The sequence below is a fragment of the Puntigrus tetrazona genome, chromosome 16, assembly GCF_018831695.1.
Source record: "Puntigrus tetrazona isolate hp1 chromosome 16, ASM1883169v1, whole genome shotgun sequence".
Taxonomy (NCBI): Eukaryota; Metazoa; Chordata; class Actinopteri; order Cypriniformes; family Cyprinidae; genus Puntigrus; species Puntigrus tetrazona.
In genome coordinates, this window is record NC_056714.1 from 24,378,345 (window position 1) to 24,391,033 (window position 12,689).

Below are 12,689 nucleotides of genomic sequence, written 5' to 3' on the forward strand. Positions count from 1 at the left end.
GCACTATACCACAAGCCATCTACATTTTCAAATGTGTGAAGTATCATATGAATGTACTACGACACACTTAACAGCACCCGAATGCAACGAATCATTACTGTGGAAGATGGCTTAAATGATCAAACTACAGGTACATGTCGACATTCACACCCCTGATGTCCATATTTCCGGCAACACTACCTGCTTCCTCAGACTCCAACTCATCCACAGACGACTCCGACACACCCATCTCCAGGCATTTCTTGCCGTGGGCCTTAGACTTCATGTGTTTGGTAAGGTTCCCTTTGAGGAAAGTGTATTCTCAATTACACAGAATACAAAAACCACATCTTTTGGTGACGAGAACACAAACACTGAGGAACTGTGATGCAGCTGGATGGAATGAGTTTATAAAAAAAAAAAAAGAAGCCTACCTTTGGTTTTAAAGGCGAAGTTGCAGTGCTTACAGACATAAGGACGGACGTCTGTATGAGTGCGAATGTGCTTTTTTAACATGCTGGGCTTCTTGCAGCGAATCCCACACTCACCACACACATATTTTCCTCTCCCCCGACCGCGGACATATACATAGTCCTCATTTGACTTATACCTGCTCAGGTGAGAGAGAAAGAGAGAGAGAAACAGATATAAGTTAATAAAAATAATAGATTCATTAAACTGAATAATATAAAGATAGAGTTTTCACTTTGGCAGGATCCAGATATAAATTGTCCAAAACACCGAATCCCTCATTAGAAGAGGTCTGGACTGCCACTATATATTTTCAGCACTTGTCAGGCCACGGATGGTCTCAATAAACCATGATTTGGCTCAAACTAGGTGTTTTTTGCTGGCGAGACAATTCCAGTTGAGGACCGAGAGATAAAATTGGCCGTATATAAAAATCTATTAACTCCATATCGTTCGTTTACCAAAGGTCTCTTACGAAATACATGTTTACCCAATAAACAATGTGTTGCACAAGAGATATAGTTATATTTAATTAAGTAAACTTGGCCAGAAACAAAAAGTGTAGGAAGAAAAACAAAGAAAGACATGCTAAGACAGCGATGCTAAATACGCTAGATAACTAGTCCACAGAGAAAGCAATTTGTGTTAAAAATTAACAATAATAACAGTAATATTCATTCATTTTGTAATACTGTTGCAGTGCTTGTGTGGTTGCTGGGCTGATTTTGCTGTATTAAACTATTCTTTTTAGCAGACCTAAACCCATTAACCTAATCTAAGATAATAAGGTAACATATAATAACGGATAATAATAAAATCCATACGGTTTATTTATTTGGTATGAGCAGCCATAGAATAAGCAGAAAACTGCAAATGTAGTATTACTGCAAGTCAGTATTACAAAATAAACCCATTTAGACTGATATAAGACAATCAAAATGGAAGTTTAACCCTCTTGGGGTTAACAAACATACTTAATATATTGTAAAAAACAAATAATTCTAAATACTTAAAAAGAATACAAATAGGGTGAATAATAAAAAACAAGCATATATTTCATGAATTAATTAAAGCATATAATTTATTATATTTTTAATAATAAGCATATATTGAATGCTCGCTGTTTAAAAGCTGGATGTGACAATCTTTGTTACAGGCTTATGAGACAATGCTGCAAGTCCCACAGTCGGAGAGAATATAATAATGTATAATTGCATTATTGACTGCTAGAGTATGAATCCTGATCTGCTTTATGGCAGCTATGATACCAGCAGGATGGGATGTATTTTTATAGACAGAATATGCATTTTGAAAGCTGTCTGTAGTCTTTCATGAAAAGTGTAAAAATGGATGGGGTGGAGAGAAAACGACTTGCTAAGCATCTGTTTCTAGGTAAAAAATAAATAAATAAAAAAATCTAGCACACTCCATTTTGTACAACCCAGGACACTGCAAATGCAATCAGAGGGATGACATTAAAGTCTTTTAATATACAAACACACCTGTCGACTATTTTTAGAAAGGTGTCTTTGAAAGGGGCCGGTGCCTACAGAAAAACTGGCACCTTTGTCCTTCAGGAAGATAGTGTTCTGCTCATGAGGAAGAAAGCAAACAACAAATACAGTTATGAGAGTGCAAAGACAAAAGGGTGCTGATGGATGTGAGAAGTTTTGGAGACAAAACGGTGTGTGTGTGTGTGAGACAGAGAGCGCAGAGACTGATGTGATTAGGGAGTGCGTGGGTGTGCAAGGCGGAAGAACCGTATGAGCGAAATAAAGGCAACGAGAGAGACAAAGGAAGCAGGGATAAAAATGCAGGCTGTAGTGAGTTGTTGCCGCAGTTTAAGCACTCAACCACATTGAGAGCCCCGCAAGAGCAGATGAATACAAGAGACCCAGCTAATGAATCCAAAGCTTTTGATGTTTACAGGTCAGCTTTCTCATCTCTCCTTTTTCTTATCCATTCATCCATCAATCTGCTGTCCTTTCATTTTTTATACTAAAAATGATATTCAAATCATCTACTACAAACTACACAAATCATCTTTCCATTTATAATTTACTCATGAATATTAAAGTGGTATGGTATTTGACTTATCTTACCTCGACAAATAAACAAAAGTTAGGTATTGTTCCTAAGAAAAACTAAGAAATGATTATCTTGAAGCAGTGCAGACATGAAATGTCAGCAGTTATTGTATTTATTCAAAATGATTTTTAATCTTGATGTTTTTTTACTTGTTAACTGTGCTATGTAGATTTAGTTGGCACAACACTAATGAGCAGCAGACTTCAAAAACACATCTGCAGAGCTACTGTCTAAGTTATCAGCACTCGCTCTACGCTCCATCCAAATTCATACCTTTGAGCAAGGTGTGAATTCTGCAGACAACTGAACAAGGCAGGATAAATGAAGTCCCTAATGGTTTGTGGTCTCACCTGTACTACCATGTCTTTGTCACTCACACAGCAAATAAAAAGAAAACCTCAAGCTGAGCAGCAGCTGTGTTTTAATTGGCACTTACAAAAATGCACTTTCATGGCAGGAAGATAATGAATAAATTGCACTATTAGTACTCCTTAACAGGACTTCAAAATATATATGCTGCATTATTAGATAATACTATAGGCAAATCTTATACCCTGCTAAAAAAATAGATTATGCTCGTTAGGTATGTTATGATGCATGACAGCTGGTTTAAGATGGTTATGATCTGGACCTGAGTTGGAGCTAGTTGCTCAACCAGCTTAGAACCAGTACATGAAGATCTTAAACCAGGTCATGACTAGCTAAGGACCAACTAAAGACCATCTCAAACCAGCTGCCATAATTCAAAACATACCTAACCAGCATGCTGCTTTTTTGAAAAAGAGAGGTCAGTTATTTGTAAAAACTTTTTTATAAAAATGAATTTCCAGTTACTTGTTACAACATAGTATGACAACACATTACATTGTTATTTTTTACAATATTATACTGTCAGTAGCTTGTAGTACAGCTAACTATTTAAACGGTTTCTCCACACCAAAATGAAAAATGTTGTCATTAATCACTCACCCCATGTTGTTCCAAAACCGTAAAAGCTTTGTTCATCTTGAAAAATCTATTTAATATATTTTAGATAAAAACCAGGATGCTTGTGACTATACATGCTGTGTTTGTACAGATCTAAGTGTAAATATGCACAGAATATGTAAACTTTGCGGCTGACACAGAACAGCGTATGCTTTGTGCATCCAGCGGAGGCTCTCCGAATTTGCACTACATTGACGTTATGGTCGTTGAATAAAGTTATTATTTTTGTTGTCTTCATAACTTATAGCTTCATAACGTTATGGTTAAACGAGTGATGGCAGATGGAGTATTCTGACAAAGTCTTTCATGAAGGCTAAGTTATTAATGACACAATGTTCATTTTGAGGTAGAGTAACCATTTAAGTTTTACTGCATGTAGGCTACTTTATCTTATCTTACAAAGCTACAGCTTCATAAATAATAACTAAGAATTTACTCACCCGCCCTCAAAAATGCAAACACGTGTGGTCTCACTTTGCGTCGAAGTAGCGGGAACGTCATCAGAACTTTTTTTCTCTTCATCTCCTTGTTCATTTGGTGGTTCCTCTTTTACTTCGACGGGTGTGATGGGCGGAGAAGCACGTACCTACACTCCAGACAGACAAGTTAATTCACCAACACTGTAGTAAATCTATACACAACACCACCATCAGCAGGGAGTTTGTTTGTTTAATCAAACAATCAATGCAATATGTTAAAATTAAAAATTACAGTGATGTTTACCTCTGACGCACTGTCCGTCTTGTTGTCAGTAGGGACCAGCTTGTCAGTGGTTGGTGGAGGAGCTGTAGCCATAGTATATGTCTCAGCACTATGTTTCTGTTTAGAACGCAGCAGGGACAGTAATATTTTGGTGGATAAGCCAGGTATATTGGGGTTATGCATGCTAACACTCCACGAGGAATAGACGGAAGTTGAATCTCTATGTGTAGATGGGTTGGGCTTTGTGTAGTTCAAGTAGCACCAGCTGACAGATGTAGTGGTATGCAAACTGGGGTATGAAGGGTCCACAGTTCTCTCTGGACTTGTTACCCTTGGAGCATATCGATGTCCTGCCTCTATCCTTCCCTCCTCCTTTAAGGTCTCAGATTTGTGTTGGGTTAAGTCCTGCTTCATTAACTTTTCAGTTTCTGGTACTTCTCTTGACTCTTTGGCCCTCCCCAATGTCTCCACTGTTAGCCTCTGCTTAATTTTTCCCTGACTCACCTCCTGAGATTTATTGTCACATTTGTTATTGTCATCTTCCTTGTCGCCCTCTTCTTTCTCCTCCTCTTCTTTCACCCGTTTTTGGTGCCGTTGTGCCTCTAAACTGAGCTCTAGACTACCGGCAGGTGACAGCATTCGCTTACTTCCTCCAGCACCTAGCTGCCCACAGCTGTCATCAGATGAAGCACCTGCTCCATGCTCGAGTGGGAGAGGCAAGGGAATATAGCTCTTGGGGCTAGGTGAGGGCAATCTAAGGTAAGATCTCTGAAGCTTGTCTTCCTCCAGCTTACCCATGATTACCATAGCTGTGCAGCAGACTGGATGCTGTGTTGTGGCTAAAATTTGTGAGATGGTTGTATACATGGCACTAGCATAGGTAGGTATGTGAGTCTGTGAGCGAACAGGCACTACAAGAGACACCACTGGCATAAGCTGTTGAAGACAAGGGGCAATCACGGGATGGGCGTTGTGGCGGGCGACTAGCTGCTGTTGTGAATGACTGGGAGTATGCAAGGAGGAAGGTGATGATCTAGACTCACTGTAAAGAGGTCCTGAGGGGACCTGTATAGTCAGACCACCTGGCATGGGAAAGCAAACAGCCTGAGCAACATCACTTGATTGTAGCGGAAATAAAGTGGTGAGTGGCTGAAGGGGTAGTCCCAGGTGCTCTACATATTCTATGGGTCTTGGGTGTGGTGGAGGCGGCTCACTGTGAAGGAAAGCTTGCTGAAACATCTGGGTAGACACGACTGGTGTTGTGACTGGAAGGTATCTAGAGAGCTGACTTGGGGAACAAAAATCAGGGTTTGCTTGGTGTAGCGGGAAAACTGCTGGTGGGAGTGAAAGAGGGGATTGGAAGAGCTGCAAGGTCTTCCCTATATGCTCTGAGCTAATCCTAGAGGTCCTGCCTCCCATTCTATGCTCCGTGAATGTGAATGGAGGATGACCTAGGTAGGACTGGCAAACAGCTGAGATACCAGGTTTAGTACATGGCTCCTCCTGATCAGGTTCACCAAGGGTTCCGTGCTTCACCAAGAGACATTTCCTTCTCTCCTTCCAAGTAGCAGAAGTGCGCTCTTGAGAGAGGGAGCCATAGTCAAATGACTTGCTTCTTGTTTCCTCTACATGTGCAGGGTGTGGAGGACTTGCAGTTGCCTGTTCAGAGGTTGAGCGGCGCATCTCTCTGTGAGAATGATGGTGCTGATGGAGACTTGATGGAACTGTCAACATGTGAGAGCCTTGGGAGCTCCAGGTACCACTTTGCATCTCAGTGTCTGGCCTTCCGGATTCCTCAAAGGATGCAGATCGACTAGAGGCATGGGAAACATTGCTCTCTTGACTTGGGCTGTGTGGCAGAGATACTGACTCAAAGCTAGATTCTCCTGATGATTGGGCTGCCTCAGCCAAACGGAGACGCTTCTTCTTTGGCGGTAGCTTCTCTGCAGGGAGCTGAGCCAGACTTTGGCTACGCTGAGGCCACTGGAATTCCTCAACCTTCTCTGACTCTTTAGATGTGTAAGCATTCACTGGATGGGAGACCATCTCGGTATCTGGCTCCTCTGTAACCAGAATTTCTGGCACTTGAATGTTGGGTTGACGGATTAACCGGGATGTGGAGATTGATTTTGGCTCCTGTGATGGCTCGTGTTCTGGCTCTGCTCCCTGATTTGCCATAGAGATGCTTTCCTGTTTTTCAAAGGATCTGGTATGCTGGATAACAGAAATTTCCTTCCAGGAACTCCTTTTTTCTACCTCACTTTGTGAAAGGCCATGGGGTATGCCCTGAATATCAATACTACCTAGCATTGATGGAGGCTGGGTGCTGAAGCACACTGCTGTTGGACCTGGACTGGGAGGGTCTTCCTCAAGACTTTCTTCTTTTTTTTTTCTTTTGCGCACTGCCATGGCCATTGCTTTGAACTTGTAGCTCATAATTTGTGGCTGATTCTCAATAAAAGAACAGCCTTCCTCACTTTGCAGACCATGTGGAGATTTACTCATACATGCTAGTCTGTGTGCAGTGTAAGAGTCCTGCTTATTCAAGCGAATACCACAAATGTCACACTCATAAAGGTGCAATTCCCTTTCTTGCTTCTTTCCAGATTCTATTTCTTTCAAACTGGAAGAAGGACCTGCATCCTCATTAATGAGGTCCACTCCAACTGGCACCTCAATAGCAGGTTGGCGTCGTAACATTCGTTGATGTGGCCCTATTCTCATTTCAGCTGCAATGGCCTGCTGATCATCAAAAGAATGACTTAGACGAAAACCGTGTGAAGCTGTATCTGAAGTATTACGAGAAGATGGCACTGATTGACTCCTATAAAGAAGAGCACTGGAGCTCTGACCAGTCAGTGTTTCTGTTTCAGCTAAGTATGAGCCAGGTAATTCACTTCCAAAACTACCAGGAATAAGTTGAACAGCTGAGCCACAGGAGCCTGGGACATCTGCTTTTGGTTCAAAAACACAGGAATCTTTGGGTGAAGAGAATTTTACAGACTCAATGCTACTTCTTCTAGAGAGTGATGAGCGTCTTGGTTTGACACTATCAATTTCACTTGTATCCACCACGGCTTCATTTATAGTAATTAGCTTAGTTATATGCTCAATGACTTGTGTCTTTGGAACAGTGAAAGGGACAGATTTTTCCTGTTGACCTGAAGATGATGATAATTGCAGTTGTTGATGTGAAATTCTTTGCTGTTGTCCTAGGCGTCCATACTTTCCTAGAATTATCTCAGCATACGTTTTAGCACTGGCATTTGGTGGGCTCACTTGAGAGAGCTCAGCACTCCCAGAACTGGAAAAATAGCCAGATTCTGTGCTCCCCTTGCTGCCGGGACCCAGTGAGGATCTGGTTTCATCTGAAGATGCTCTGGGAGCTCGCTTCCTCTCGCTTAGCCTCATTGCTAACCTTTGCTTGACTGCCTGTGAATCCTCTGTTTGGGGACCCTCCTCTATAAATGACAATTCCACTTTACTACTTTTTTTCAGAGTTGGCCTGCCCTGTGAGGTAGATGGTTGGTGTTGCCCCGTCTCATCATCAGAACCTGAACTCTCTCCTTCCGTACCCTCCTCTTGCTCATCTGCCAAGGCTCCACCTTCGGGCCCGATGAAACTGGTCTCTTCGCGACTTGAGGCCATGCCTGCTTTTATTCGATGAGCATGGGATTTGCGGTGTTTGTACAGGTTGCTTTTGGTCTTGAATGAGAAGCCACATGGGACACATGGATAAGGTCTCTCTCCAGTGTGAGATCGGATGTGTTTTTGGAGGACGCTAGGCTTAGCACAAGGACGGCCGCAGTATGTGCACACATATTTCCCTGGTTTTTGGGGTTTACGTTCTCGTCTACATGGGGTGCCTTCCTGTAATTCCACACTGGGCAGAGACTGAGTTTGCTTAACATTAGGGATTTGGGGAGATGGATCTCCCAGGGCAGAACAGCTGCCTCTTGAAGGACCAGGTACTTCTGAAAGCTGCCAAGATGACCCACCCGCCTGTGACTGTTGCTGCTGCTTCTGCCTTTGGAGCATTTCAAAGCGTTTTGGCTGCCTGTGTTGAAGACGGCCATGTGATTCATGGACAGATTGCGAGGTAGCTTGTTGATGTAACTGAGGCAGCTGCGCTGCTAACAAAGATTCTGATGGCTGCTGTTGCCCACCAGACCGCTCCCCATCAGCTGACTGCTTTTCCTCCGCCTCCATAGGATGTGGGGAGGAGGCCTCAAGAACGCAATGGGAGTGCTGCTTTGAGCACCAATCCAATAAACATCATTGCATCAATACTCTTCCGATAGGAAAAAGTCTTTACGCTCGCTTTAGGGGGCTAATTGTATTATGCCATAATTAATATAAGATACCGGATGATGTCTTAACTGAGAGAGGCATAATTAAACAGTGTCAGTATGTAGCCGCCATATATGTGAGTGCTGGTTGTGTGTTAAATGTCTCCTCTCCTGTTCACAAAGAGCCTTGGTGAAATTCATCTTTGTGTGTCTTTTGGGCTAATGCCTAGCAATGGAGCTTGACAAAGAATGTCTCGAGATGCTTCTGAGGCACTTTCTCTGCTGACATTGAATAATTCTTTAAGACTACTAGTCTCCTATCTTCAGGTTGTCACATTTAGACCTTCACTGGCTCTGTAGACACACAGAAAAATAAAAGAAGTGGTTAGTGTTGGGTAATTTAACCAACCAGCAGCAGCCAACTACTGCTTAGCTCATTTTAAAAGATTAAAATTAATCAATTTAAAATAGATTAATATGCAAATCATATATTCCCATTTATAATTCTAAACTGCTATACTAACTCCAGACATATATTTGTTAAAAACATTCTAATGGGACATAAGACATATATTTTGTTCAACTTTTCAGATTTGTCAGAAAAATGGTCATTCATTTTTGTGTTCAAGTTTTCTGATTAAACTGGAGAAAACATTTAGTATTAGTATTTAAGGCTTGTTCAAGTAAACAACCTAACACTTTTTTTTTTATTCAGAAAATATGTAGAATTAACTTTGTAGAATTAGCGCATAAATTAAGCCTAAATCTAACAACAAAAAAACACTTAATTCAATACTCTCTTACTAGTATATAATTTCTGTAAACAAGTCTTAATATCTTACACAATTAAGCACCCAGTAAATTTATATTATGTATAATTTTACTGGAAAACAACAAAAACATTGGATTTGTGCAATTATTTACTGTTTCTATTTACTGTTTTCTTTTCCATATGTTCACAAAAACTATAGCATCTTAGGTTTCATTACTTGGTGTTCACTGAGGGAAAAGCAGCAAGCAGAAAAATACTGCTTTCCTCTTGAAATAACTTGACAGATTCTTGACTGAGTTTGCTTTCTCAAACAGCTGCTCCTGGCTGAGTGATGCGCAACAATTTAATGAGCGTTCTCAGAGCAGAGGTAGGCTTTGGTTACACAGTGTTTTTATCATCAGCAAGCAATTATAGAAGATATAACAATACTAAGACCTTCATCATTATTCATGATAAAATAGGTATATGTTTGACTGCAAAAGGACTAAAGTATACATTTATAATGAATTCACCTGATTTGCACAGGGTTATCACTGTGAATGGGGCTTACAGTTTATTATAGAATTAAACTGTGTGGTTGTTAGAATTGTTATCTGGATTTATACAAACAGATGTAATCTAAAAGTGTAGAGAAAGACAAATATAGATAGGATACTTTGTTGTTATCACTTCATAACAGATGTCCATTCATTCATCAAAAATAAGTGTAAGACAGATTAACAACCTTGGTTTTGATGTGACTCTTAAACAGGGAGATTTAGAGGCTTTCGAATGGGGAGAGCATTATGTGAATTATTCATAGCTGTCTACGTGCAATGCACTGCACTGGGAGACCCTCTATTACGACAGAAACTACTGAAGAAGTTTTCTCATGCCCATGCATATATAGAGATCACCAATCATTCATATTTCATCTCTGTGATCACAAAGCAGCAGACCAAAACAAACAGAGACTTTTCATATTATCTAACTGGAAAATCTGGAAATTTAAGCCTCAATGATGATACTGAAATTGCCCAACAGACAGACAGACAGAGAGAGACAGAGAGAGACAGAGAAAGAGAGAAAGAGAGAGAGAGAGAGAGAGAGAGAGAGAGAGAGAGAGAGAGAGAGAGAGAGAGAGAGAGAGAGAGAGAGAGAGAGAGAGGAGAACAAGGCTTTGGCAGGACCAGAAAGGTGAAAGAATAGGGTATGGACTGTGCGTAGGCAGCAGAAAAACAAATAATGCTGGACCATGCATACTGAAGACCTAAAGAAAAAAAACAACAACTACTTTTTGTCAGCTTTTTTTGTAACAGACTTGTGTAACTTTAACAACAGTGAGAAAACAAAGCCAGGCAGAGGTCAAATGAAGGATAAATTAAATACACAAGGTGAGTGTGACAAACATGATGCAAAATTCTCTTGCTCCCTCTCTCAAACATAAGGACCTACAGCTGGGAGCTTCTCAGGACTGTACTGGCACTTTACAATACTATCCTATGTCATATTTTATAATTCACATCCATGTGAAAAAAAAAAAAAAAACTTTCAGCAATGATACGCATTTTTGTAAAATACTAAATAATGCAATATATATACAGACTACAATTTTATAGAAACACAACTAAGCGTGACTTAATTTACCATTTAAATACACATTGAAACCCCCTAGTATATCCCTATAGCACTTCAGGATTTAGCAATGCACTAAAAACATTTTGAAGACTACCCACAACACAGTATGCTAATAATAGTTTAGAAAAGGTAAGCACCATACACATTTACTTAATATCTAGTTAGTATAAATCTTGCACAAACATTGAAAATACACTGAAATTTAACGGGGGGAAACAAACAAACTGTAATTTAAGTTAAGTTTGGTTTCCCTTTCAAGATTTGTTGGTGTGGTAATCTGATCTGGATCATGAACTAGCAAACCAGTCTTTGTATGCAGAAAGTCTCACAGATTGTGAAGAAAACGTAAAATAAATGTGCTTGAGTCACAAAATCGTCAGGCCTGTTCTTAGAATAGCCCACAGACACTTCTAGACAGGAGTGGAAAAACACGTTTTAAAGCTCTCCCATCTTGCCTCCCACTGTCCTAGTGACAACTCGGCAGATTTGATAACAGAAATGTCACCTTGTTCGTCTTATGTTAATTGTGACACCAAGAATGATAAAAATATCTCCCGACTGGTTGGGGTTGGCTCGTTTCTAGCAGTTTCCAGGTGAACTGACCCTGCTGGTGTAGAACATGGGCTCTTTAATAGAGCTGACTCGAGGACTCAAAGAGGCCACGTGGCGGCTCGTCAAGACTGTAGTAAATAAGGAGACCATCTTGATTCAAGGAGCTCATTTTGTCTAATATTTACATAATTACAAACAATACTTATAAAACCGATGGCAGTGCACTAGTTTCTAAGCGATCAAAATAATCCAATCACGCTCCATATGAAGACAATAACTCATCGTCTCCATGTCAGGTCCATTAAAATGGAATTTTTTTATTATTAGTTGAGCAGAATGATGGATAAAGAGTTAGCGCTTCTCTTTCCAGCTCTTACTCTTGGCAACCTGGCTCCGGTTCCCATGGAGACAGGCCTACAGCTAGCCATGGCAGATGGAGGGTGAGCTGGAGGTCTAAATTTGTCCCCCAGCATCCTATCTGAGTGTAGTGGCACGCAGGCAAAAGGAAGTAGATAAACAGGCTGACCTCCGCACGCCAGTGGCAGCATCTCATGACCCCACGTGTTCCCTCGCTGAGACCTCAACATGTTCATCAAAGACAAACCGGAGGAGGCGGTGCCGCTGGCCCACGCTGCCAGAAGGCCCCTCCTGAATGTCAAGCCGCAGGAGTCAGAGGCACACCTCACCACCCCGTCTGTACTGGCACAAACATCAACATTCAGTAAAGATCATGGGGGGAAAGACATCACGACCCCTCTGAACCGTGCTGTTATCGTCCCTGTCCAACATCCTTTCCTTGCGACGGAATAATCAGCGGTGACTTGTTCGACTAGAAAGATACGCTACGTATATTTGTCTACAGAGTAAAAGACAGCCGATGTGAAAATGTTCTTCTTATACAAATCAGTCAGTTACCACAAACTAAGTATAGTAATGCAGAACCTGATTTTGCAGAGTTCAAGGTGTTCCTAGGTCAACATCTTTGTTGACCCTGGAACAAAATTGTGGTTGCAAAAATATGACCCTGGAACACATCAAACTTAGCAAAATCAAGATGTGTGTATAGTAACTGAAAAATAGAATTAGATCTTTGTAGCGTTTACTGAACAAGGACCTCACATGGACGTCCACATCCCACTCCCTGCCACAGGCCTGCAGTTTGTTTGCTCTAAATCGGAACAAAAAAAGTGTGTTTGCTCTAAATCGGAAGAAAAACATTAGCTTTCCAACTT

The 12,689-nt window shown here is 40.9% G+C and overlaps 1 protein-coding gene across 5 annotated transcripts in view; it reads right to left on the reverse strand.

Annotated features, from left to right (window-relative positions):
- The window catches only part of LOC122360159 (transcription factor HIVEP3), a 58,784-nt gene that overhangs the window by 6,242 nt on the left and 39,853 nt on the right, over window positions 1-12,689 (reverse strand). For 3 of the 5 annotated variants that reach the window (XM_043260526.1, XM_043260527.1, XM_043260531.1), the window contains exons 2-5: window positions 4,249-8,870; window positions 3,966-4,111; window positions 414-589; window positions 181-282 (exon numbers count right to left, since the gene is read on the reverse strand). In XM_043260526.1, coding sequence (XP_043116461.1) covers window positions 181-282; window positions 414-589; window positions 3,966-4,111; window positions 4,249-8,436 — 4,612 coding nt within the window. In that variant the 5' untranslated portion in view covers window positions 8,437-8,870. Of the gene's footprint in view, window positions 1-180; window positions 283-413; window positions 590-3,965; window positions 4,112-4,248; window positions 8,871-11,983; window positions 12,152-12,689 lie in introns of all 5 variants that reach the window. The other 2 variants (XM_043260528.1, XM_043260530.1) reach the window with 1 other exon arrangement.